General features: G+C 42.0%; 1 protein-coding gene across 1 annotated transcript; it reads left to right on the top strand.

The window, feature by feature from the left end:
- Positions 1-8: 8 nt before the first annotated feature.
- On the top strand, positions 9-27995 carry aacs (acetoacetyl-CoA synthetase; the record flags this gene model as incomplete). The annotated part of the gene is made up of 18 exons (XM_079269731.1): positions 9-147; positions 1017-1120; positions 1587-1707; positions 2453-2566; positions 5500-5597; positions 6366-6480; positions 6915-6996; positions 7165-7318; positions 9559-9639; positions 10447-10571; positions 17721-17785; positions 19615-19737; positions 23178-23291; positions 24115-24240; positions 24444-24513; positions 25207-25265; positions 25637-25839; positions 25963-27995. The coding sequence occupies 18 exons, from the start codon at positions 9-11 to the stop codon at positions 26098-26100; spliced, it is 2031 nt and encodes a 676-aa protein (XP_079125857.1). The 3' UTR covers positions 26101-27995.
- Positions 27996-27997: the final 2 nt, after the last annotated feature.

Here is a 27997-nt window from a genome sequence, read left to right as displayed (position 1 = left end):
CGACAAAGATGTCTAAAGACACGGAAATGAAGAACGAGAAAATCATGGACATGGAGAGCAAGGTGCTGTGGTACCCGGACTCCAAGAGGAACACACTGATGGACAAGTTTAGGAAACAGGTCAACGGGGACTACGGACTTAATCTCGGTGAGTAGAGACGATGGAGGACGACAGACGAGGACTAAAACAGATTTAATTTATTAAGCTGAATAGAAACACAGTAACAGTGTCTCCCTCTGCTAACTGTTATCTGTCAATGTACACAATATATAACTTTTAAATTACCAAGCTATAAAGCTGATTTGCAGTGTTTCAAGCTAGCTTTGGTGTGCAACCATTTGCCTTAGTGAAGAGACAGTGATTCCGCATGTTAACACAGGTATGCAGGTTCTCACCACTCATTTTTAATAACAAGTAGCTGTTTATGAGACTGCAGCTCTGCCTTGCTCTCGTGCTTGGTTTACTCGTGGCTCCTCATTGAAGTGGTAGAGATGAGAGCCAACGACCTGTTTCTGTTGTGTCGTAAATTTAGGCAAACAGGGCTCTGGAGGAATGCTGAACAACCCCGAGAGAGAGTTATGTAATTGGGGAGAGGTTGGAGTCATTGTGGACAGCTTCGTGTGTGTGAAATTAAAATAAAATAATTAATAACGTCAGAAATGGAGTTTCACCTCAACACCTGCCTTGATTTTCCAAACTGTCTGAACATTAACTTTTAATTCTTTAGGTCCTCATTGAACCAAAATCTCTCTTCTCTTCTTTTTAACCAGGCATAGTGATTATTAGTGTTTAATATGTATTGGCATATATTTTCCCTTTAAATCAGTGGTTTCGAATTTGGTAGTCAGGATAAATCTCGTTTTGCTTTCGATGTACTTGTACTAATGTCTGACCTTTTCTAGTATTTAGTCCTCTGTATCAGCTTGACATCGCATGCTTGAGCTGACAGTCACACCTGTAAACAGATGTTGTTGTTGTTATAAATCTGTAGTAATTCTCGATTCTCTGTCTTCTAGTCAACTACAATGAGCTGTACCAGTGGTCGGTGGACAGTTATTCAGATTTCTGGGCAGAAGTGTGGCGCTTCTGTGGCGTCGTCAGCTCCAAGCCATATGAAGAGGTGAGTCCAGCCTCCGTTGGTGTGTCCTGAGGGGAATGGTTTAGATTTTAGCCTAAAATTTGAATAGAATAATGCCAACAGATAATGTTTTCGGGATTTGAAACGTCTGGCAGAGTAGAGAAACTCAGCATAAAGATTCAGTGAATGACCAGCAAAAGTTGTTTTTTTGGTGGTCATTTTCAACTACATTACCTCATTTATTGTCATACCCCAAACTAGCCTCTTTATGTTACACTGTAAAACAAATGATGGGATTGGTCAACATTTTCTCACTGACAAAGTGTTCATTTGTAAGAACAACATTTTGCTCGTGATTATCAATATGAGGCAGAGGGTTTGATCAAAATGTAAAGCAGTGGCTTTTATCGTACAGTCCCATTTGTGTACTTAAGTCTCTGCCAGCGTTAAAATACATGGTCTCTTTGGTCAACGACAATGCTGTGTGTGTTCTATGGGTGTGTACCAGGTTGTGGATTTATCCAAACGGATCTCGGATGTTCCAGAGTGGTTTCAAGGTGCTCGGCTCAACTACGCTGAGAACTTGCTCAAACATGCAGACCAGGACAAAGTAGCTCTCTATGCTGCAAGTAAGTGGAAACAGTATACAATGCTGATTAAAAAAACTGTGTAATACACAGCAACATATGTGACACAGACGGGCGTTATTGATCTCTAGTATGAATCAAATCCCCAACCAAGGCAGTGTTGATAAAGCAGAAACACCTTTCAATCCAGTTTCTGCAGTCTGATGTGTTTGCAGCTTATTTTTTAACACGATGTGGGTTTGTCTCCTGAGTTTCACGAAAGAACAGAGTTCAGGTTGCATTTCGTCGCAGAATCAATGCAGCAGTGAGCGCAAGGCTGCAAACGTCACTTCGTAAATAGATTAACTGCTGCTCCCTCCTCTCTCAGAGCTGTCACATACTAATGGATAGGCACTTCTTTATTGCCCTGCCTGTGTGTATAGGAGGGGGAGTGGGCTTTCGCACACTCATGCACACACACACACTGTAATGCAATTAGGAGAAGGATGTGGAGCCTCTGTGAATGTCGGTAAACTTACTTAGAGAGACACAGAGGACCGTTCCTGTCACACTATCATTCTCTATTTATGTCTCCATCTCTGTCTCCTTGCTTTTCTTTTTCTCTGCTTTGGGTTGGAACGTCAGGGGTTTTATTGGCATTTATATCAACCCATAAATAAATACAATATTCACAAACTGGTGCACAAAGCCTGAATGTTTAAACCAATCAAAACATGTGGAAGGGTCTGAAGCGTTAACAAGATTTTCCTGACATGTACATATGTATCTTTGTTTCCGTGTCTACCAGCGGAGGCCAATGATGAGATAGTGAAGGTGACGTTTGGGGAGCTGAGGCGTGATGTCGCATTGTTTGCTGCAGCCATGAGGAAGATGGGCCTCCAGACTGGAGACAGGGTCGTAGGTGAGTCTCAAATGTTTTACCGAATGGCATCAACATTTTATATATCCGTTATTATCAGCCACGTGATGGTTGATTTCCAGCCAAAATGAGCTGGTCGATAGATTTATTGCTCTCCTCCTGACTTGTGTCTTTTTCCTTTTGTCTTCCAATCTTCTTTATCCACTCCTTCCTTCCTCCTTCCTTCTTTCTGATTTAAAACTTGTTGCAACATAAGTTAATAAGACATGGGCTCTTTTGCTATAGTTCTACCCGTGTTCATGCTCGCTGGTATAAGGAAGGCTTGCTGTCTTGGCACAAGTCGCAGCTTTTTCTGAAAGTGTCCATTTAGTTTTTTTAAAGTTCATATTTGTACACGGTGGAATGGCTGGTTTTCATGTTTTTCTGCTGCTCCTCACTGTACAGTACATTCATTCAGCTACTTAACAGATCATTTCAGTGACTTGTATCTTAAAAAAAGGATTAAACTCTGGAAACGGGTTGAATGAAGCCAACCCTGAGACTGTATTCTGACGTCATAAAACCATCAAGGGATCTAAATTATCTGTCCCTCATATGTTCAAATAGTTTCCTGCTTTTGTTTTGAATCAACAGTGTGACGTAAGTCGACGGCTGCTGTTCATGAGCTCATGTTGAGCGAGGTGGTCCAGTGTGTGTGTGTGTGTGTGTGTGTGTGTGTGTGTGTGTGTGTGTGTGTGTGTGTGTGTGTGTGTGTGTGTGTGTGTGTGTGTGTGTGTGTGTGTGTGTGTGTGTGTGTGTGCTCAGAGGAAAGATGGATATTGCGGTAGGGAAATCCATTAGCTAAATGGCTTAAGCTCTGTGGGAATCTCATTAGAAAGACTAGAGGGAGAGGGAGCTAGATAAAGAGAGAGAGATTCCAGCTTCTTTATGCCTCTTTCCCCTTTACATTCCTCACAGGAAGTGTGTGTGTGTTTTGAATGTGTGTGCTCGCTGGTGTGTGTTGGGGACAGAGATGCCCTTGTCCTCAGGCTGTAACTAAAACACCTTGACAGTGTCTGTAATCCAGGAGATGTATAAGCACTTAGCTGATGAAGCCAACCAAGCAGTAAAAGAGCCGACCCAACACACACACACACACACACACACACACACACACACACACACACACACACACACACACACACACACACACACACACACACACACACATATTTTAATGCTCCTGTTCGTGCACTTCACTTCCATTGCTCTTGCCCTTGGTCTCATCATCTTCACCATCACTCTCCACCTTGATATGAAGCTTGTACCTAGCCTTCACGCCCACACACACATAAAAATCAAGGATGAACAGTGGGTTCATCAATGATTGTTATTTCACAATGCCGTTCACAATGCCGTTCAGATCCTGATTTTCTTCTTTAGTATTAATAGAAGCTGCTTTTGAAAGACAGAACCTAAACTAACTCCACCCGTAGTTTTCCAGATGACTAAGAGGTTTGTACCAACCACAAGCAGTCAATCACTTTATACCGGAACATCTCAGTGCTGAACTCGGATCAAGACTGAAATACGAGTCAGGCCGTTGTGATTTTCAGTGGGAGCCATGTTAGCTTCACACCATGGTGGTTCAACTCTGGTTAAGACACTTATTTAATGTCCTCCTTGCTTAATTCTTGCAGTGTTGCCAAAGCAACTAGGTGGTGATACTGTGTCAACAAATGTCCGCTAGGGCAGAGAAGAAGAAAACTGCTATTAAGTAAACACGGACGTGAACAATTCACGATTTAATAATAATTGAAAAAAGACAACTTAGCAATTGTTTCACGAGGAAGAAAAAGTGCTCAAGGATAAACATGTGTTTTGGTGAGGAACACTGAATGTTTGTTTCTGTTTTTATAAGAGAACTCCACAGGGCACCTTTTTAAAAAGCTTTATATATTTTCTCATCATTCACGCTGCCTGGTTTACCACAGAGTAGCCTCCCATGGGTTAAGAGCCTTCCTCCAGGGTATGGTCCCAGAAATTGTAACCATTATCCAATTACTGCTCAACTCACGGGGCTCAAACATGTTTTTTTAATGGGAAGAAATCCAACAAAGATGTTTTTTCTGTATCTCCTGATACTTTCGAGTCCTTGAAATTAATATGAATGAATTGGTAGGGTAATGAAGCGCTAACCACGTAGCACAATAGCACTGTGATGCTGCATTTTAGTTGACCCATTATCATCCTTAAGGGCTTTGACTTTCATTCAGTGGTTACCATCGAATCTGAAGAGTTTTCTAACAGTAGGCATGATATATCCGATGGTTGCAATGTTTTGCCTTGCCGTGTTGTTACAGCACAGTGAGATAGTGATTCATCAAAGGAGGCAGTCAAGCAATGCGTTGCAGTAAGGTTATGATCCATGACGCTATACATGCTGGTCCACTGAGAGAGGATAATGATTTATGAGTGTGTCTGTAGAACCAGAATAGCAGGATGGTGATCTGTCAGACGTCATCGAGCAAAGATCAGCTTCCTGGTTACAGTGAGCGTGAGTCAGCAGAGCATCCACTAAAACCCTGATTAGTTGAGATTCACTGGATGTGACGGTATGGTTTCAGTGTGCTGGAACTACCGGCTGTATTATTGTTTTATAATGTTAGATTAGATAACTGTTATCAACAAAGGAGCCCAGTGTCTGTAACGTGAGAGCTCCCGTGTTGAGTCTGGCCAATCCATCGTTTTCTTTTAGTTGTTTAGTTCAACCTTTGCCATTGACATCAGGCATCTCAGATTGATTGTAAGCCAATGATGCATATATGCACATTTTGTATATATATATATTTATACTTGTGTGGTTCTGTACGCTTATCTAAAACCATCTTGATACTCTCTTTTTGAAGTCTACATACATCTATAGCCGTTTAAGATGAAATCGATCATATGGATTGCTGCGTGAACATAATGTTTCCCTCCTCTCGCCCCCTCAGGCTACCTGCCCAATGGTATCCATGCAGTGGAGGCCATGTTGGCAGCAGCCAGCATTGGAGCCATTTGGAGCTCCACGTCGGTCGACTTTGGAGTCAACGTAAGGACTCTATGATACTGTTTGGAGCTTGTATGTCTTTATTTACATGTGTTTGAGTTTTTTTTTATTCCATTGCATCATCAACACTCTTTGATTTTCTCATTGTTTTAGTCATCCAAACTAGATTTGATAGTAAAACCAGTTTCCCATGGAGAGGGGCATTTGAAAACTTTAATCTCGTGTTCAGTAAAAATAAACTTTTGAGGACTCTCAAGCACACATCGTTGCTGAATAAGCGTATTTTCTGAGTACTTGTGTCACAGCAGCATTATTTTGTCTCCTAATCTTGGAGCTAATGAGGTCAATTTTATCAATACTTATACCTAATATTCATGACTGTGGCAAAACAGACTTGCATATGCAAACAAACATATACATGAAGAGGAAATACAGAATCAGATCTGTCGGGCAACATATCGTGTGCGAGTGAGCAAGATAGTGTCGTTAACGTCATCCTTCAGCAACTTCTTCCACAGTGGTCTTTTTTTGTCATCTTGGTGTCTGCTTCTTATTTCTGGTGTGCTACTGCCCCGTGTGGCAGGTCACAGAACTACACTTAGAATACAAATGTGTCTTCAGCCCAAAAAGGAAGTTATTTGATTGACCATATATGTTTTGTCCTGTTAACTCTTTAAGTAGTTTGTAACGCTGCACAACATATTCAATAATGAATGATTTTATTTTGCTGAGGCTTTCCTGTCTGCTTACTCCAGTGTTCTCCTTTTTGGTTTTAACATTCTCTCTCTCTCTCTCTTGTTTTTGTCTCAGGGTGTCCTTGACAGGTTTTCTCAAATCCAGCCCAATCTGCTCTTCTCTGTTGCTGCTGTGGTTTACAACGGCAAAACGCATGACCACATGGACAAGCTGATCAGTGTCGTCAAAGGTTGGACTACCATCAATTCATTATAGAGACTCCCAAATACATTCGGCTTCTTCAGCGAGCTGGTGGTAAATCCTGCTGAAGTGACTGTACAGAGACTTCATTCATTCAAGACTTGGAGGGAATTTCTCCTAACAAGTAGACTGAGCCATTTAAGGGTTAATGCCAGTAGAGTCGAATACAAACTCTACTCCAGTTGGAGGAATGAATGCATAACAGATACTTGATAGATGTAAAGGATGAAGTAGGATTTCTTCATCTGCTACCTCTGGAGTGTCCAGAGAATTACTAAGCATCTTTGAGCCCCTCACTGAAAACAATCCTCTTCCGTAAAGAACCAAAATGAGTTCCATGTTCATGGAACTCCTGTGGGATCCCGTCTTTGCTTTTCATAAGGTTTTAGTGTGAAGCATCCGATTCTCTCCGTCTCTCTGTAGGTCTGCCTGACCTGAAGAGAGTCGTGGTGATTCCCTACGCTCGCTCCAAACAAGAGACGGACCTCTCCAAGATACCCAACAGGTGTGTGTCTGTGGAAACGACTAGACTCAAGTGTTGAAACTGAACTGATACTTTTGTTAGACTGAGAACAGGTCTGAGATATACTCTCTTGCCCATATCTTATATCAGTTTTGTCTTTAATTTCTTCTTTGTCTCATTTCTTTTCTCTCCGTTTTTCTTCTTCTGCAGTGTATTTATCGATGATTTCTTGGCGTCTGGTCGTGGCGAGGCTGACCAGTTTCCTCAGCTGGAGTTTGAGCAGCTTCCATTCAGTCATCCTCTGTTCATCATGTACTCTTCTGGCACCACAGGAGCTCCGAAATGCATGGTCCACTCTGCTGGGGTAAGAAAAACATTTTCTTGCATTATCCCCCAAATCGTAAACATGGATCACTCTCCCTCTCTTTGTTGAGCAGTTAAAAATAATTTCCATTTTGTAGCTGGTGTGGAGCTTTTGATAGTTAAAATATGATCTTATGAAATAAGATCTAGTTGTGTTACACAAGCTTGGTTGGCACATAAAGAGCAAAACCACTGCTGAGAAATGTGTTAATGTGTTAATCTTTCAGTACTTTTTTTCAGACAAAATGATCTTATTAATCAAATTAAAACAAAATACGAGTCGCTCGTGGCGAGCTTCTGAGTAGAAGTAACTGTCTGCCTGTCATTTATTGGTTTATATTACATTGACCACCACAAGATGGCAGCAAACCTCCATGATCAGATCTTCCAAAGGTTATCCGCTCTCAGGAGCATGAATATCACTTTTCCTGCTACATTTCACATCTGAGTGAAGGAGAGCGAGTGAATGTGTGATTTCAAAAGCGCCACTGCACTTTGAAGTCTGAAATACTCAACATGCAGAACGGTTTAACACACTCAAACAAATGCATTCACACATTTTCACAAAATGTTCTCTCCCTCTCCCTCTCCGATACACTCCCGCCGTCTTTCACATTGGCCTTTCTATCCTTAACTTGCATGGTCTCATTTTATTTCCACTCAGCCCTCCTCTACAGGGTTGCTCTTTAGTTTTCCCCCCCCCTGATTTACTTCTTCTTTCTTCTAGCTCCCTTTTTTCTGTTATGTATCCTCTCGATCTCTTTCCTTTGTGCCCCTCCTTCTACCCCATGCCACCGATAATTGGACCCTACTGCGTTGGTGAAAACATTTCGTATTGCGACGCTGGCAGTCCTCTCTGGCTCCACCAATTAGGCCCGGCACTGTTGCGCTCCCTGCTTTGTTACAGCTCTGTTAACATGCTGTCAGTAGCAAGATGGCACGCACCAAAGGACTGGCATGGCAGCTGAGTCCTGCCAAAGACTACACACACACACACACACACACACACACACACACACACACACACAGAGCACCTGTTTATGCGACCAGGAACATACACATTATTATATCTAACTTTAAAGCAAGGAATCGCTGTCTGGCTACATGTATGTGTGCATGTCCTTTTCATATCTCGACAACCCTTCATCCGATCTCCTTCACACATGCCGTGTGTATTGCCGGGGACACAAGGCTGTGTCAAACTTGCTGCACTTTGGCCAGATGGGGGAGCTACAACGACAGACTTTACATTCTGGTTGTGTAGCTGTTCAACCATAAGTCTCAGTAACAGAAATCTTTTTTTCTCCTGGATTCTGTGGTCCAGAAAAATCTATCCATACAAGCCACACTACGTCTAGATCTAATGTCCAAATCAATTGTTTCCCCTGCTACTCTATCAAATTCTGAGGACTCCTCATTAAATTTACTACAGAACATCTCTGGACCAAGCCAGAAAAAGTTACTTTGTGATGTTTCATTCAGTTTAGCTTTTGCTGGCCCTCAAAGTTTGCTCAAATGTTGTGGGCTGGGCTTATATTACAAATAAGAAGTCCCCTGAATGCTTTGTGCTATTGCAACCACATTTGGTTGATGTGTAGATACGATGTCTGAGTGATCATAAGAGTGTGTGTGTGTGTGTGTGTGTGTGTGTGTGTGTGTGTGTGTGTGTGTGTGTGTGTGTGTGTGTGTGTGTGTGTGTGTGTGTGTGTGTGTGTGTGTGTGTGTGTGTGTGTGTGTGTCGGACATGCAGTGTAAATTTGGTGGACACGCAACATGTTCAGCATCAATAAACGAGCAACAGCGCTCTGTTCAGCAGCGGGGTCGGGGCTGTAGGGCTCTGCGGACTGGGTTGAGCACGTCTTCCGCAGCAAACCTTTAAAGGCCGCGGCTCATTGGCTGCAGTTCATTTTTGCTGTTGGATGCTGGATGTACTAACGACACCACCGAACTCTTCTTCGCTTCCCTGCAGTCAACGAGCGACGGACAGTTCTTGACAACGCTGCAAGCATGAAATGAGAACTGCAGTAGTTGATGTAATTTGAACATAGAGTATTTTTTTTATTACAGCCTCTAATAAGCAGGTGTCTTTGGCCCTCTGTATGTCAAATGTACGTGTCAGCTCATATCAGCACTGTTACCTTTGTTAACAAACAATATCCAGACAGGGGTAGCAATCGTCAAATGTCATGAACAAAAACCTGATAACGAGTCATTATCCCTCTCTCTTTCTCACTTCTGTAGGGCACGCTCATCCAACACTTGAAAGAACACATCCTCCATGGCAATATGACCAGCAGTGATGTCATCATTTACTACACCACGGTAGGTCTGCAAACCTTTCACAATTCATATGACGTGCTCGTAGTACCATAGCCGTTTAGGATCTGGTGTCATTTCTACCGCTCCCTTGTTGCTTCATCTCAGTTACCAGCAGAGAAGAATTTTGGACTGTTTTTAATCATCAGCTTGGTCACAAAGACACACACACACACACACACACACACAATGATCTTGTCTAATGAGCAGCATTGAGTGCTGAAGGTCAGAGCTGTGCATAATTTTTAGTTGTTTCTAGAAGATTCTTGCTCCTTTTGATGATAAACACAGAGGGACATTGTTTTTTGGATCGATCGGTGCATCTCGACCACCATTACATTTTCAATGATCTAAAATAGAGAGCAGCTGCAAGTCCTCACATTTCAGAAGCGGGATCCAGGTAACATTTGGCGTTTTTGCTTGATAAATGACCTCAATGATTAATTGATTGTCAGAAACGTTTCTAACGATTGACAAATAAAATGAATTTTTTTTGTCAATCGTCTTAGCGATTAACTGACGAATCGTTTCACTAACTGGAATTGTACAAGTGCCTCATACAGTGTATACTGCACATACTGTGGAGCTAACGTTACAATCAATATGCGAAAGTATTGGGGATGATGCCGAAGCAGTAGCTCAGCATGCAGAAATAAAGAGAAACACAATTATGTGAACCACAGATGCATAACTCACAGTCTGCATGAGTTTTCAATTTTGCTACCCATTTATCCATGTTGATGAGAGAGGACTGTTTATGCCAGATAAACTGACCTGTGTGTGTGTGTGTGTGTGTGTGTGTACTGTGCTTAGACTGGCTGGATGATGTGGAACTGGCTGGTGTCTGCTCTGGCAGTGGGAGCCTCTGTGGTTTTATATGACGGTTCACCACTAATGCCCACACCCAATGTACTGTGGAACCTGACAGACCAGCTGGGGTGAGTTAGCCACATGCACACACACAAACACACACCTCTACACACACACACACACACACACACACACACACACCTACACGAACAGAAAAAGGTGGGGATGACAGAGCAGACTGACAATGACTGTTTTTTGCTTTCTGTTGGAAGAACATTTTTTTTATTTTAAACCCAAAATTAAAATTGCCCTTTGAAAACATACTTTTGTCATGAAGGGGATAATTGTCTATGAAACATCTGAAAAACATGAAAACGCACATCTCTCCAGAGTCTAACCAACGCCGACTGTAGCCTCAATTGCAGTGCAGCCTTACCCATGTTGCATTTTCAACACTAATGGTGCAACTGACAGAAGACCAAGCAGAGAGAGGTTTTTTTTTCCTTTTTAATATAATATTTAGTGTAATGAAGAGCAGACGGACATAGAGAGTACAGACAAAAACCAGACAATCAAAGGAGAGGGAGGGATTCGGACACACAGCCAGAGTGAGAAAGAGCACGAGGCAAAGGGTAAGCTTTTCCTTGGAGGTTATGTTTTCAACCACAGAATTGATTATATGTTTGCCTAATTGACAACTTGTGCACACACACGCACAAGAGTAGACCCATGAATAAAGATTTCTGCTGTTTTATAATGTGCATCGTGAAGGGAGACCCTCCGCAGCCGATCGTACAATAAACATTCATTATTTACTTATAATTTATTACTCCTTATTCAAATGAGAGAAGAGAAGGGGAAAAGGATGTCTTGGTTGTAAAGTAAACAAACAGTAGTGAATGTATTGAGATTTTGGACAGAACGTCATTTTATGCAGTTTCACCTAACTTTAAAAAGCAATCAGCCTCAAAGTTCAAACATACACAACACTCCAACTTCCTTATTGATTTGGACAGATGAGCGGCCTCTCTGTCATCCTGAAATTGCACTGATGTGTTGTACTCTGCTGAACAGGCTACTTTAAGTCAGCAGGTCAGCCCTCCCTTGAGCGTGTCCTTATTGAGATTGATGGTGATGCTGCAAATTTGGACGACCCGCGTCAAACTACAAGACAGCCGAGACTGCTGAAGGCTAAAGTTCACCACCGGGTCCAGCGACTGTTCACACTATAAGAATGTCGCATGTGTGAACGAGGCATTACGTGTTGTCTGATTACACCTTTTAAAAGATTATTTTGTGGTAACACAGTTCCAGCGATAACAATGGGTTTGATCAATGTTGAGAAAAGATTAGGAGGAGAGTCTGGTCCTGTGATACGAGGAATATATATAAACCCACACCCACCACCTGCCTTACTGTTAATTCAAAACATATTTTCCAAAGTAGCACAGAGGGTATTGACAGCACATCATCTTGGTAAATGTCCTGATACCGTCTCCCACCACCACTTTCACCACCATAAGCAGCAGATAATAACACCCAGCATTGATCTTCTATTGCCTTTTGGATGTTTCATTGAAAAAGAGGTCAAAGAATGTGTGTGTGCAGATGGGGCATTAATTGCTTCAAATGTAATGTGTTCCATTGTTTACTGCTGTGTACATCCGAGGAAGTTATAACGGTAAGAGTTAGAGCTCTGCCCCGAGGAAGTCAATTATTTTCCTTAATTATTTAATTTAGATTAAGCCCTTATGCTGCTTTACATTTAGCCTTTCAATTAATTCACTCAGTCATTCATTTGTTCAAATTTCAGAGCAACATTTACACCTTGTACCCACATTCCACTACCAAAAAGTAGCAAGAGATGACGAGTCTTTGTTCAGAGCACAAAGCGAATCTTAGTAGTGGCACAATTAAATACAAAGATAATTGAAAGACAAGAGCAAATTCCATCGATGTTTTTAAAAAATCATTGCTGTAACGAAATAAATTTGTGTCATTTGCAAACAAGTTTGACATTCTACAAATCTCTCACCCCTAATGGCCGCTTGAAAACTAAAAACGGATGTTTTTGAGCAACCTTGCCACTAGAGCAACTCGGTCAACCTGTGGTTAAAGAGTGAAAATAATACACTGTCGTCAGCAAACGTGAGAGGCAGTTTTAGGGCAGTGATACCTCAGACACATCTTTAGTGCAGCAGGGATGGCATATCGCCTTCAGCAAGGAAGGAAAAAAGTGACACAGATGGGGAGTAGTGGGAATTATAGAGACAGAATGCCTCGTAAAAGTACGTCTCCTGCAGAATCTAGATCCAAAAGCTAACAAGCTTCTTTCCCAACTCGCCATTTTGAATTATCAGTGTATCAAGATCTTCATATGTTTATTGTCGCCCTGGTAAAATAACTATTGGAGTAGGATTGTGCTCATTTCTAATGCTGTATGGTTGGTTGACGTCAACAGTATTGTTTGGATTGTGTCGTAGTGTTTTGCTGACACAAGTGTTATAGTCTTTCAACCGCAATGCTTGTTTGCCCAAAACTAATTTAAATGAGGAGAATAGATGGAACAAGGTTAGGACAGTGTTGGCAAAAGTATCCACAAAGAGGAATTCATTGCAGGGCTGTCAGTATGACGGATTAACACATGGAACCTTTTCAACTGTGAGAGGATTTTTGAACCAATTAAGTGCTGATGTTGCCACCTCAGACACATTTTGCAGATCCTAACGCTATGCCAAAAACCCCTCTGGGAGAGGCTGATGTGACAGTTTTTACACCTTCATCTTTTGAATTGAGGTTGGACATTTTAATCGGGGCTAAATCTGTCACAGCCTTGGAGGGTCTTAAACTCACATCGAGGCCACTTCTGTAGTCGTGACTTTTGTTGGTCAGTTGTGAAATTGTATTAACTACTTCTGCTGCTGCATCACGCTCAACAATTGACATTTCCACTTTTAAATCTCTTCATAAATTGGTTGCGAAAGATTGCACTTTCAATGATGAGAAAGCAGTGGTACCGTAATTTTGCACAACACACTTTCTGTTTTGCTGTAATGGATTATTGCAGATTACAAGAAAAGCTTTTAAGAAAAGGGAAAATGCGAGGGGAGGCTCAAGCATGGGGAGAGTCCCAAAAGACTTGTTTATTGTTAGTTCTGCAGTAGTTTACTGTGCTTCACAACATATTGAGAATCTGCTTGAAAGAGCCACTGTAGAGGTTCTTCATGTATAATGTTATTTCCAGAAAGACCTTTTCTTTAGAGAAAATAAGTCACAAACTGTTTTAAGAGGTCGTACTTGATGATGTTACCAGTAACATGGACGTCATTGTCACTAAATATATTATAGACGGAGGCTGCGATCTTCACAAGTTGTCTCACAGCTTCCCCTGCCTGTGTCATGTCGGAAAGAGAGATTTATTGAGGCGGCCGTATAGTGGAAACTAAAGCAGCAGCATTCCTGGATAAAGCAAGCAAAAGGTTACAACATTTATACCCGTGACAGGTTCCATGTATTAACAGGCCTCTGTTTTCTCTGAGGATCCTCTTGCCTCTTCCATCTTTTGTCCATTCTGTGTTGAGCTGAGATGTCAGATAAAGGATCCCTGCTGTACTTTTGTACGAACTATAGGAATGTTGTCCCTTGCCAATGCAAAACTCTCAGTTGTCCTCTTCGGAGGAGATGACTACAGATACGGTTTAGCAGATTGCATCTCGCCTGCTCAGTTACAGATTTAGAAATGTGGGCATAATCCTTTAAATAACCTCTTGTCTTCTAGCTGCGTCTGAATGTTGTAAACCGGAGACTCGAGTCATTTATCGAAGCTTTTTACAAAGATTATTTATTCACAAACTAAACAGCATCCATACTTTTTTTTTAAGGTGCTACATGCAGCATATCGATTTACTGTAAAACAAAATATTTCTGCATTCATTTTCTGCTCTGCCTTTGTGATTGGCTGCCACCGGGTTAGATCGTAGCACTAAAGGAGAATGCTTTATGGAACAAAACAGAAAGAGCTTCACACTTCTAGATTACAGAAAGAGGGAAGCGCTGATGGAAAAGTCATGTTTAACATGAGATGAAATTGCATTCCTGGAGGGGGGGGGGGCTCAGTATCAGCATCCTGTGTGTGAGAGGAAGGGGTCATGAGAAATTAATTTAATTTAAACACTAAAAATATGGTTGACAGGATATGGAGACTGTCCTCTTGTATACACGGCAATGCATTTGGTATTTATTGATTTTCGGCAATGATGTAGTGCGTCACACTTTTAATGAGTTTATTAGGATTCATGCTCGCAGTTGAAGAGAACTGAAGAGAAGCAGAATTTACATAATTTATATTTGCAAATCGGTAAACAATTACACCATCAAACAAGTGGTTTCAAATTGCTCCTCGTGGCGCCCGACACCTGAGAGGAGAGCGAAGGTCCACTTTTTATATCACAATTCTTTCCAGGGTAGGAGGATAAGTGCGAGAGTAGTTTAGAAAACATGCACACACGCATGGAGACGCATTAATGCCGGAGCTGCTCGGAGGCGCTCCTGCGTCTGATTGGCTTCAAGTGTCTCTTATTGGCTCAGTAGCTTCCAGCAACATGTCTCCTCTGAAACAGACATACGTGCATTAACACAGGCCGGCATTCACAAACAGAGACTCGCAGCTACTCCTCCACCCTCCATCCTAAACATCCAATTAGCAGCCACACCTGGCCACCTGCCTCCAATCAGAATACACTGACCCCTTTCCATGGTAGCCAGCAACGAAACGACTCCAGATGCGAATGGGGGGGGGGGGGGGGGGGGTCAGAGCTGATGGATAGAATGGAGACGGACTGTGTGTGCGGGCAGATGATAAATGGTTTTGTGTTTGAGTTCATGTGTGTCATCTGCCTTATCCGATGGCTGTAATGTGAAAGTATAGAACAGGAATAGACGATAGTTATCCAGCCTTACCTAATAAACGCATACCGTGTGTGTGTATATATACATTCTTAATACACAAATAACAATGTTTACTGTACACAGGACAATCTAAGTTCCTTACTTGGGAAGATGATGTATCAAATATGGTAAGAAGGCAAGTAACCATGCAGTGGAAGCCATTGCAAATTACGACATTGTGTACTTCTGCAATAAACAGAAAATATTATAAAATGATTTCAGATTGTATATAGACAGAATATAAGATAAGTAAAGCAGCACTGCAGAATGTAATGTTCAAACAGTTTGAACCCTCATAGATCAAAGGGGAGGCCAACCGATGATGTAACCGTGAATAGATTTTGCCATAAGGTCATTACCACAGTGTCCATCCCTTTAATATCTAGGTGTATTAGGCCACAATGCTGTAAATCAACGAGTGGGCCAAAAAGCAGACATTCATGTCTGGTTGGTCCACAGTGTCCATTAACGGTCTTTCAATACATCGAGATTTGGATTCACAGTGAATCGGATTAGATGTTGTTTGTAAACTGACATGATCTATGATATAGGATTTCAACATATGAAATTCAAGCAGACAGAATGGGAACAAAGTGTGAGGCATGCAGAGGCAGCATGGACGAGGTGTGTGTGTGTGTGTGCGCACATGCATTAGGCCAGTGCACGTATCATTCAAATCATTCATTTTTGAGATATTACTTCTTTTGGACCTTTCACCTTATCAGTCACGCAAAAGACCGTTGTTTTGTCTCCCAGAGACAAATCCTTTTTTTCGTTATTTTTTATATATATATATCTTTTTTGATTGACAGACATGGTTACCGTAGTGATGGGAGGCAGTTTGATTGATTTGATGTCAACAAAAATAACTTGAGAAGACGGAGACAGAAACACAGACGGAGACAGAAACACAGCCATTGCCGGAGGCAGACTTTAAAGGCCTTTTGTTTTAGAATTAAGACTGCAGGGGAACACAGAAGTGACGTTTTGTCACTTCTTGCTTTCCACATGTTGTCCAACTGTTGTCAGCTGTCAGGATGACTTCCATTCACACGGAAGAAAGCAACTTTCCAACAACATTGCATTCGAGGGTTGTTGTGTGCAAACATCCTGTCAATACAGTCTCCTCTGAACTAATCCCTTGTAGAACATTTACAGAGAAGACATCTTGTCCTCTTATGCTAGACTGACCATTATTGTTTGACTGGTTTGTTCAGTTGAAAGTCAATTCCCAATCAGTTGTTGTTCTTCATTTTTCTTGTCTATCCATGAAGGCTTGACTGAGCACACAAGCTCTGTTTCAGCATCATCTTGCTTTTCATCTGCAGTGACACACACTCTTCTCCTGGGAGCTTCTCAGTACAACCGAGCGACTGAGCAGCTCCACTGGAGCAGATGGGATTAAGGGCAAACTGTTCAACTGTTGGCCTTTTTAAATCAAATAAATATATATTTTTCACATTCAGCACACAGACATTGAAATGATGCCTCGCCATGCATAGATTCAGGGCAACAAATGGAGCATAGTCAGTTCAGGCTGAGCATTGATGTCATGCTTGCTTCAGTCCATTCATTCATGCTTCCCCACCAGTGCCTCATTCAGCAGCTGAAAAGTAACCATCCAATCGTATTTATACAGTTGTATAAACCCTTTATAACACTCTCTCCTTCTCACTATTTCTCTGCCAATACAGGCAAGTTGCTGTCTCAGCTCGCTCCACCACCCAACTTCCTTCCAAAATGGGAATGACCTTTTTGTATCGTCAACTTAACTGAAATCTGAAATCTCCGGGGTCAAATTCTTCACTTTTACTGCCACTTAAGAATCAAAGCTATATATCAAAAATGGAGTATAGGCTCGAAACACTACCACTGTATTTGCCTGCATTTTTCATTTTGATGGGCTCAATCTAGAGCTGTGATAAAGGATGGTGACGTCACACAGTTCGTCAGCCCGTCTGTCTGTCCGTCCAACACTTCGGTCTTGAGCAAGATATCTGAAAAATGAGCAGCCAGATTGCCATGAAATTTGGCAATAATATTCTGCCCACCCTAGAGGATGATTCATAATGTTTGCTAATTTGGTTCTGTTGTTAAAGGTTTCTGCTGTCACAATGCAGAATACATTGCTTGCATGTAGGAGGGCTTTTGCAATGGCTGTCATTGTTGGCAGCGCTGACGCAAATTATCCTTTTACCCAAAATAATAAACTGGGTTGTTTTTTTTATGTTGGAAAAAGAATGCTTCGCTGATCCTTCACATTGGTGTGCTTGAAAAAATAATTTACGTCTTTCTTCTTCTGGCTTTGTCCATCTTCTTCTCTTCTCCAGCATCACTATCTTAGGTACCGGCGCCAAGTGGCTGTCTGTGCTGCAGGAGAGGAACCTGAAACCCGGTGAGTTGTGGTCCCAGACACAAACGTGTACACACCTGCATGAGCATGCACACAGACATCCAGAGACACACATGGACGCACACAGATAACAAGCAGAAATCCAGAGAGAAAAGCATTCACTGACACACACACACACACACACACACACACACACACACACACACACACACACACACATCTACTATCTGAGAATGGAACGTGGAACAATAAGAGCAGATGGACACAATAGTCATTGTACTAGTGCTGTTTGACTCAAAATGTCCTTTATGCCATTTGCTGCATAAATCAACAGTTTGCTCTGTGTTCTGGTGTTTGACACTGAATTGAATGGATAAAAGTGCTGTTGTGATAATTCATACGAGTCATGGATAGGACCAACTAATTGCTTTTAGTGTCACTGCTCTCCAGAGAGAGAACCAGGTCTCCACACATAATCACAGTTGTGCCCGTGCTTATTAGCCTCCCTGTGAACCTTCATACAGGCTCTTCTCTCTTCGCTATTTCTGTGACAAATAATGTCCCTTTAGGAGTGCATGCTAAAATCATTGCTGCTTTGCTATCCTGTTTTGTAAAGGTACTCACGGTATTGTAACAGAACAAAGCTTTGTTTTAATGATTGTTAGGCTCCACTCCGCAATTTGGTGTAAATTGTGATGATATTTCAACTTTTATACCTGGTTCACAATAATGACAATGCAGCTATTGTTGTCTGTAAAAGACAAAGAAATACCACTTATATTGAATTACATAAGCTGGCTTTTGGTTTACATAATTATATATCAAACCTTTTGCTCTTCTGTTTCTCATCTTCTTTGTGTGCTCTTCTTCATCCCTTCATCTAAATGCTCAAATTATCTTCCTGTTCTCCTCATCTTCATTTAAATTACCACTTATAACTAATTCAAAAGGCTTAGCTGTTAACGACTTCTCCTTACATTTCCTTACTTTCTACATTCTCTGTCTTTCCCATTTCTCCTCCTCTCCTCTCCTAAATTAAATTAGTTACAACCGATGTTTGCATAAACAGTTGCTGTGTGTCTCAGTTCCCAGTGCGCTGTTATAATCACCACAAATCTTTATTCATGGCGCCTGCTTTGTGGGTCGGTGTGTCTGCAACTTGTAAATTAACGACACGCATTCCCAATTTTGTGGCTAAACAGGAAGGCACGAAAAACAAAATGTGTCGCGCTCTCTCTCTCTCTCTCTGTCTCTGTCTCTGTCTCTCTCTCTCTCTCTCTCTCTCTCTGTCTCTGTGTGCTCCATCCCCTTCAGTCAGCCAGCCACTTGATCCATTTGGCACTGCGTGTGTGTATGTTTGGATGCTTATTAGAGAAAGAAGCCATGGCAGAGGGGTGTCTGTGTGCGTGCGAGCATGCACAAGCATGGGAGCTTCTTCACTAGCTGCCCCAGCGGAGGGGCCCTTTTCCCTGGGCTGACATTTGGACCGGACACCTGGAGGCACGGTGGGGGGTAGCAAGAGTTCCCACTGTGTGTGTGTGTGTGTGTGTGTGTGTGTGTGTGTGTGTGTGTGTGTGTGTGTGTGTGTGTGTCACATCAGGGTGGCAAACAGCTTTAACACAACATGAGGAGTGCATGGGGCCACAGCTGTGCACAGGTCGAAATTGTGTGTGTGGTTTATTAATTTAAATGAAAAACCGACTAAAAATAAAACTGACAATGCCAACTCTACTTGACAATTTTCAATATTTGATTAACATTTTGGTATGAACTCAAAAGTGCTAAAATGTTTTCAAATAAGCAACTATTAATTATACGTCAATTATACCATTTTTGATTAATCATTTGTCCCTTTTTTCTCTTTCTGCCAGCGGAATCGCACAACCTCCAGTCTCTCCACACCATCCTGTCAACTGGATCTCCTCTCAAACCTCAGAGCTACGACTACGTCTACCGCTGCATCAAGAGCAACGTGCTGCTGGGCTCCATCTCAGGTGACTGATAAAGACTCTGCAGGGACACATTCTATCATTATGTATTGAGATATATGGGTACAAATAGCAGCAGCTTTTCCAAATGCTGTTAGTGTGTACTACATTACCAATGGCAGCTACACACAAAAATGCAAAATAAAGCATCTGCGACACAAAAGGACTGACGGATACAAAGGCAATTCGAACAAAATAAATTGCATAGAGCTGTGCATTTTCCTCACCACCCACAATGCCACCACACACACAAACACAGGCCCTCTCAGCCCATTGTTATGTTGACAGGACAGTAGAACGCTATCTGTCTCTCAATGCGAGTCCTGAAACGTTTAACATTTAGCACAGCCTGGGTGACGGACGTATTATGGACACACACACACACATGCATATACATGGAGAAGCAGCTTGGAGTGTCACAGGTGCACGGACTAACGGCAGCTATGCACCCACGCCCCCACTGAGAATGACAACCATGGTGGGCAAAGCATACGGCCACTGATGCATACACACACAAACACACACACTTACCGGTACACACAATGAAATGCGTCCAGAAGGATGCTACTCAATAGCGTCCACTGAAATGTCACCCACAAGAAACCCAAAAGGAGGAGGACAGTACGAGCTGAGTGACGAAGTCGTTTACAGCTATGCATTTGTCTTCATGTGATGCAGTTTGTTTTTAAATGTCTCCACTTGTCTCTGCACAGAATTTGCACTTGCATGTAATTTTTTACGCAGACAACCTTTGTAGAAATCAATTGGTTATGTCAATAGTAATGACCGATGTGTCTTATCACTTCCTCGTTCTCTACATATTAAACACTCGATATTTCCCTCTCTAATGAACGAAAACAGCGATTTCAGACAATCATCCTCACTTTGCATCATCACTGAGCGGTACAGTCGGTTAAAAGGTATACAGCCACGCCCTAAAGCACATCCTTAATCGTCTATTTTCTCTAAATAGATGATTCATTTATGAAATCAACATCCTGCTGAATTAAACAGGACATGAAACTAGCAATTGAGAGCATAAACTCATGTTTACAATGTTTACTGAGGTAATAACTCAAGAGAGAAGTAGAATCTAATCTCATAGACTTCTACAAAATCAGTTTTCTTTTTGCAACATGAGGAGTTGCCCCCGCTATTCCATTAGCATTAATACAGGTTTAAGGCACTTTAAGGTTGCCTCCTGCCTGTAAACATTGATCACAGTTTGCAGACTGACCTCCTGGTTTAGATTTAAATCTACTTACCGTCCATAGTTTGGGTACGGTTACTTTCAATTTTACCTCCAAATGAAGTGGTGTAGGTTTTCTGTTTCTCATTTCACGTCATCAGACTTTGTTGTAGCAATGTCTTGTGCACCCGGATCGCAGCAGTTACTTTGATGAGTACAGTGTCATCATTACGATAGAAAGTAGACTATAAAATTGAGACCCAACAGCCAGGCTCCAACTCTGTTGGTTGCCAACCGACCTAACATTGACCTCCAAAGTCAACACTCACTGTGTGTGTGTGTGTGTGTGTGTTCTTAGGATTTATCACAGCATATGGGACTGACTGGTGGTCACGGTGGCATATGTTTTAGGCCCCTTTACCGATTTCACCCTGCGTGACTGTGTGACTGTGTGTGTGTGTGCGTCTGTCTGTGTGAGTGTGTCTGTCTGTCTGTGTGTGTGTGTGTGTGTGTGTGTGTGTCTGTCTGCGTGACTGTGTGTATGTGTGCGTCTGTGTGACTGTGTCTGCAAACGTGTGTGAGTTGATGCGTTCCATTTTATACAGTGTATTAATTATCTCTTTTCCTTCTAGTGTGTGTGTGTGTGTGTGTGTGTGTGTGTGTGTGTGTGTGTTATCCTGTCAGCAGGGATGTCAGACCCCCGTCGCGCCTCGTTGGGGGACTTTAACACTTTCACTGCTGGATTTCCGCCATCCTAATATACCTCCGTCTGACAGCCCATATGTCACTCCTCTACTCCTTTTTGTTTCTCTCTCTTCTCCTCTCTTCGCTCCTCTCTTCCCTTCTCTCCTCTCCTCAGCAAGAGAAGGAAAGGTTGAATACCCCTCATCTTTGGTTTTTAATTCATGCTGTGTGGTTGAGTTTACCGTGCTTGCGTGTGCATGCGTGTCTGCACAAATATTGAATTTGTGTTTGTGAAGTCTTCTCGTGTCTTTCATTATGTGTATTCTTTTGAGAATGCCTTTTTTCAATTCATGAATCCATGCGTTGGTTAACTGGTTGTTTTTTCTGTCTCAGGCTTTGTGTGACCCAAAACTGTGCCAGAGGATGTTCAAAGTGCTCTTATACACAAATGAAAGCAGACTTGAACACACATGTTAGAAACATGAGATCAGTGTGACAAGTTACCCTCTTGTGTATGCACACACAATGCACACACACTCCCACTAAATAGCTGATGATGGAAGGCTCCCTAAGAAAGCTGTAATGGCTTTTGATTTAAAATATACTTGTGTGGGAACCCACCCATTAAAATGAGTGTAATAATAAAATAATTGCATGTCTTCCCACTTTAAGTTCCACTTCCTCCTGGGAGCCAATTAAAGCCCAATAAAGAACCTGGCAGAGAGAGAGAGAGAGAGAGAACAAGTGTAAAGAACAGAGAAAAACAAGAGAGCGGGAAGGAGTGGAAGAAGTGCAGAGAGCAGTTGGGAGGAAGCAAACAAGATGGATGGATGTAGTCTATGATACAGAGAGGGAACGAAACAGGGAGGTAGAGTTGAAACAATTGGAAGAGAGATGAATAGAACGTGTCAGAAATAGTCGATGATTGGAAGGTAAAAAGAGACAAATGGATGGTGCGCCAGAGGAAGAGAGAAAGTGTGTGTGTGTGTGTGTATTTGTGTTCATGTTCTGCAACAGTGTAGAACTCCTATATAGGTCAAAGGAGGTGGAGCAGGGCACTAACACTGCCAGTTTGTGTTGTCGTTATGCAAGATTGATACCAATACTAAGTTTAGTAATGTCTCAGGCGGGTGGTCACTGTGATGCTTTACGTCGGTACACAGGCTGATAAACAAACTATAACATTTGTACCGGATTTCTTTAGAAGTAGATTGTTATAACGTCGGCTTTATTCAACTTCAAATGACATTTCTTGCCACTAAGGTACAGAATAACCCCACAGCCAACATATAATTACCATATTAGTGTGCAAATGACTCGTTATTAGATTAATAATTTATGTCATTTATTGAACTAATTTGCCAAACATTTGCTGGTTACAGCCTTTAAAATGTGATAACAATTTTTTTTTCATCCATTGATTAAAGGGTCGGTGGTTGTAAATCCAAAACAATCAGCTAAAAGAGACCAAAAAGCTTTGTGTTCTCTGTGAGTGACATGTTTCATTTCAGACGATCCACCAACTAAATCTCTTCTCTCTGTGTCTGTGTTTCTCTCTCATCTCTCGGCTCAGGCGGCACTGACATAGTGTCCTGTTTCATGGGTCAGAACCCAACAGTCCCAGTGTATCGGGGTGAGATCCAAACAAGAAATCTCGGCATTGCTGTGGAAGCCTGGGGCCTTGATGGTAAGAGACTAGTGTGTGTGTGTGTGTGTGTTGCTTATCAATGGAATACTGTTGCTTTTTCTCTCCATTCAGCCAAAAGTCTGATCAAGAGATTTATTGACAACAAATTGCAGGGTTCATGTAGAGGTTGTAAGGCAGTTGCTAGTTTGAGGAGGGACTGGAAAATGAATTAATCGCAAGCCAGTTTACAAACTGCTGAGATGCCCTTGAGCAAACTTCCCATCTGCTTCTTGATCTGCTTGGTTGCCAACAGAACGATACTGTCGCAATGCTTGGTTGCTCCCATATGTCGATGTACCTGTATTCAAAGCTAGCTATTGCTCAAGAGAGTAATTAGTGAACTTTCCCTGGCTAAATACAGGTAACAACCTCAGGGAAATAAAAAGAAATATACTCTTAACAATCCAAACCAAAATGAGAGATTTTTTTTATCTTGCTGGGAGTTTTCAAAGCGCGCTATGTTTTTCTTATTGATTTTAGTCCCTTGTTCCCCAGCTCCCGATCCCAGCTGCAGGCTGTACTGGCGCGTCTCCACCACCTCAAAGGAGAGTGGATTGAGGGATAATTTAAAGGCAGTTTTGTAGGAAGAGTTTGGGATTATTTTGGTCGCTCTCTGAGCCTCTAACACCTTCCTGAGGGAGGAGGTGAGGTCTGTGTGAAACCACACAACAAAGTGTATCAGCTTCTCTCAGTGTGGGATACATTACCAGGTGATTTTCTTTTCTTTTTTATCTGAGCATGTGTGCGTCAAAGAGGTTGTGCGTGTGTGTTTTCGAAGCCTCCAACTTTATTTTTTGTTCTTGTGAAACGTGTGTGTGGACAGGTAAGCCCGTGTGGGGAGAGAGCGGGGAGCTTGTCTGCTTGAAACCAATCCCCTGCCAGCCAACACGCTTCTGGAACGACGAGAACGGGAGCAAATACCACAAAGCGTACTTCTCTACATATCCTGGTAAGCACAGAAACATCTTATGGAAATAAAAACTTACATACTGTATACTTATCTACAAATAACCTAGAACATATTGTATATTTTTAGACTGAATACAATTCTTGACTTTTTTTCATCAGCTGTTTTTCCTTGCATGTTTTTTATTGTGGTTTTACATTTGATTTTAACGTGTGTTTTTCTATTACCACGTTCTTTTTCTCTAGGGGTGTGGGCTCACGGAGATTACTGCAAAATCAACCCAAAGACGGGAGGCATTGTGATGCTGGGCAGAAGGTCAGCGATTAACGGTTCTACTCAGAGGAGAGCGACTGAATTATGACCTGTATTGGCTCTTAAAGGTGCAGTGTGTAGCATTTAGGGGGATCTACTGGCAGAAATGGAAAATAATATTAAGAGTGTTTTGGTTGTGTTTTTGTTACCTGAGAATGAATTTATGTCGACATAGGGAGCGGGTCCTCTTCACAGAGCCGGCCGCCATGTTTCTACAGTAGCCTGGAAGGGACAAACAAAGCTCTGGACCTAGATAGAGCTATTCGCGTTATTGTGTTTTTGCGTCGGCCACCATAGTTCTCCTACACACTTTGGCACACAGGAGACGTTTCAGTTGGTTGCAATCTGAAACATCACTGCTGGATGCCACCAAATCCTACACACTTGACTTTTAAGCTCCTTTATGGCAAATTGTGAAATTGCTTTATGTCAAAAAACACCAAAAGAGGATTCAATTATTTCTGGGTAAATGGAGATAAACTAAAAATACATGGAACTGTTCATGAAAGGAAACCAAACGTATACTGTAGTTTTCATATTGCATATGTATAAAGAAAGAAAGAATCTCGCGCTTACAGAAACTGAAATTGTCTCTGTATGCTAATAGATTTTTTTTATTTTCTCCATGTGTGGCAACACAGCTTCTCAATGACAGAAGCTAGAGTTTTGGATCTTGAACTTGTATTTGTTCTGCAGTGACGGCACATTGAACCCCAACGGAGTCCGATTTGGCAGCTCGGAGATCTACAACATCGGTGAGTCTTGAACGCTACAGCTGGAGGTGCAGGCTGTGGGTGTAAGAAAGGATGAATGGAAAGGAATAGCATTTTAGATTGAGACACGGTCCTCTTTATGTTGGTGGAAAAAATATTCCAAGTGTGTTCACGTGTCACTATTTGTTCAGCCAACAGAATGTAGTGGAAGCACAATTTCTTCTTGCTGTTGACAAAATGAATATAGTGTGCCTGTGCTTGGTTCGGAAGCTGTAAGTGGTGTCCATCTTTTCCTCCTCTTTGCTCCCTCACTCCCTTCACCTCTTCTCTCCTTGCCTCTCATTTGCTCTCCTCATTTCTCTTTCGTCTCCTTGTCCTCTACTCTGCCCTTTCCGTTCCGCTCCTCTTTGCAGTGGAGGCGTTCGAGGAGGTGACAGACAGTCTTTGCGTCCCTCAGTACAATGCCGATGGAGAAGAGCGAGTTATTTTGTTCTTAAAGATGGCACCTGGTAGGCCCTTCTGTCCGGAGTTGGTGGCGAAGATAAAAGGAGCCATTCGAAAAGCTCTGTCTGCCAAACACATCCCATCTCTGCTGATGGAGACCAGAGACATTCCAGTAAGAGAAATCTGAATATCAATCGGACATGAATACACCTGTCAGATTATCCTGCCACAATGGTTACAACTGTGAAAGTCAGCTGTGGCTTGACTGACGGCCCTTTTCTTCCTCCCTCTGCAGTACACCATCAGCGGTAAGAAGGTGGAGGTGGCTGTGAAACAGGTGATTGCTGGACGGGAAGTGGTGCAAAGAGGAGCTTTTTCCAACCCTGATTCGCTGGAGCTCTACAAGAACATTCCTGAACTGCAAAACTATTAGAGAGGAGGCTTCACTGAGCTGGAGAGGACCTGCAAAAGAGAACCAGCTGACAAGACTTCAGCTTAGTTTTTAATGGACTTAATTCAGATTTACAGGAACAGGGAGATACGCATTGGGATAGTTTACGGAGGCACTTTCAGCTTTGTACGTGGCATAAAAACGTCATAATAAAACAAGAAATGGTACAAATAGCATGTAAAAATGAGCGCTGTACTGCTCCATTGGCTAGCTTTCAATCAAGTGATGAAGCAGCTGCTACCAAGTTGTTCAAGTAAATGTGGGGTGATGTATTCAGCTTTGGATATGATATGATTTGGACAGCACTTGTTTATAAGCTCATGCTCTGAAGCCACCAATAATAGGGAAGTGTAATTTATCGTCGCTTTGCTTTGGCTTCACATTGTGCTGTCAGCCAGTGAAGAACCATATCTCTCTGTGTCCCCGGCGTTAACCCCAGTGATGGTTCTGAGTGGGTCCCAGACTGAAAACACACTGAAGTGTGCAGATAAACACACACACACACACCTGGGATTAACACCAGCTCATATCACCATATCATTGCTATGTGGTCCATATTGCTTTATCAAATGTATATATGAATATATATATATTTTGCACCGTGACATTTAGACAACATTATAATTATGCTTTTGAAGATGTTGACCCAAACCTGTTGACCAAAGTGAGTCTCAGCTTTAGAGGGTCGCAACACGTCAGGAGATGTAGTTTAAATCAATAAACTAGAGGTTTCCAGATAAAACTTACTGAACTTTTCCCCAACCTTTATAACATTATTTATCTGAGGTATTACATGTGCAAATCCTGTCAATGATTTGACTTTGTAACAATTGACTTGTTTCATTCCGCCCAAAACATAAAGGCATGTATTGATGAAGCTGAGGTCAAGTGCGATCTGAAAGTGAGCAAAGGTTTGTTTCACCACAAAAGCCTCTTATTTATTCGTACCGTATCGATGTTCCATGTTTGTCATAACTAAGAAAAAAGTGTTTTCCTAATAGCTACAGAGCAGCCTGTTTTTGCTTTGTACATGGGGAATCTAAGTGTTTGTACGAAAAGTCCTCATGCTGTGTGCCAACGCCTAAAAGTGAATTCATGCTATTAAAGGTGAACTGCAGTGGTTTTGGGTACTCGTAGCACGACTGAGCGTACAATCACAAAAATCACTTTGGTTCCATTTCCTGTTGGGAGCGTTTGATCTTTGGAGGAAACATTTTGTACTGATACAGAGGGGGCATTTCTAACTGAAATTTTTATTATTTGACTTTCAATTCAGTCTTGTTGCCGGATAATTTGAAACATATTTAAAGGTACGGATTTAAATAAATCAACTGGAAAGTCTGCAGTTTATCTTTAATGTCGTATTCACTGATTTCATGAATGTCCTCTTTAAAGGACCCTGTGGTCTTTTTGGCCACTTGCAGCTCTGTGGTGCAGCGTTTTGATGATTGGGTCCCTGTTAAGTCTTGTATCTTTTGCACGAGTGTGCAGGTGACGTGATACATATTCCTTCCAATGGTGTCACACTGCTCCACTGATTGGCAGGTGGCAGTAATGTAAAATCAGCTTTTCTAATGCTGAGCTTTTTGTATCGGCCTCAAGGATGCAGAAGACTAATATAAAGAGAACTTAGGCATTTTCACGGAGTACCTTTAAAGTCCCCAAGATGCATAGGCTCTTTCTTATAGAGATGGGGATCATACTGTTCACTGAGCACTTTAGTACGGTCTACTGTATGTGGTCATAGTGAAGTCTGGGTAAAATGGCAGATCTACCGTTTCGTTCTGAAGTATGCATGCAGGTGAGGCAGTTCTTGTGAGAGTTTGCAAACATGATGCTGTGTGTCACATGTAAATAACTTGGTTGTTTCATGTCTGCC

This window comes from Melanostigma gelatinosum (genome assembly GCF_949748355.1).
Source record: "Melanostigma gelatinosum genome assembly, chromosome: 6".
Lineage (NCBI taxonomy): Eukaryota > Metazoa > Chordata > Actinopteri > Perciformes > Zoarcidae > Melanostigma > Melanostigma gelatinosum.
Note: the sequence above shows the minus strand (reverse complement) of the source record. Positions and strands in the feature narration are given on the sequence as shown.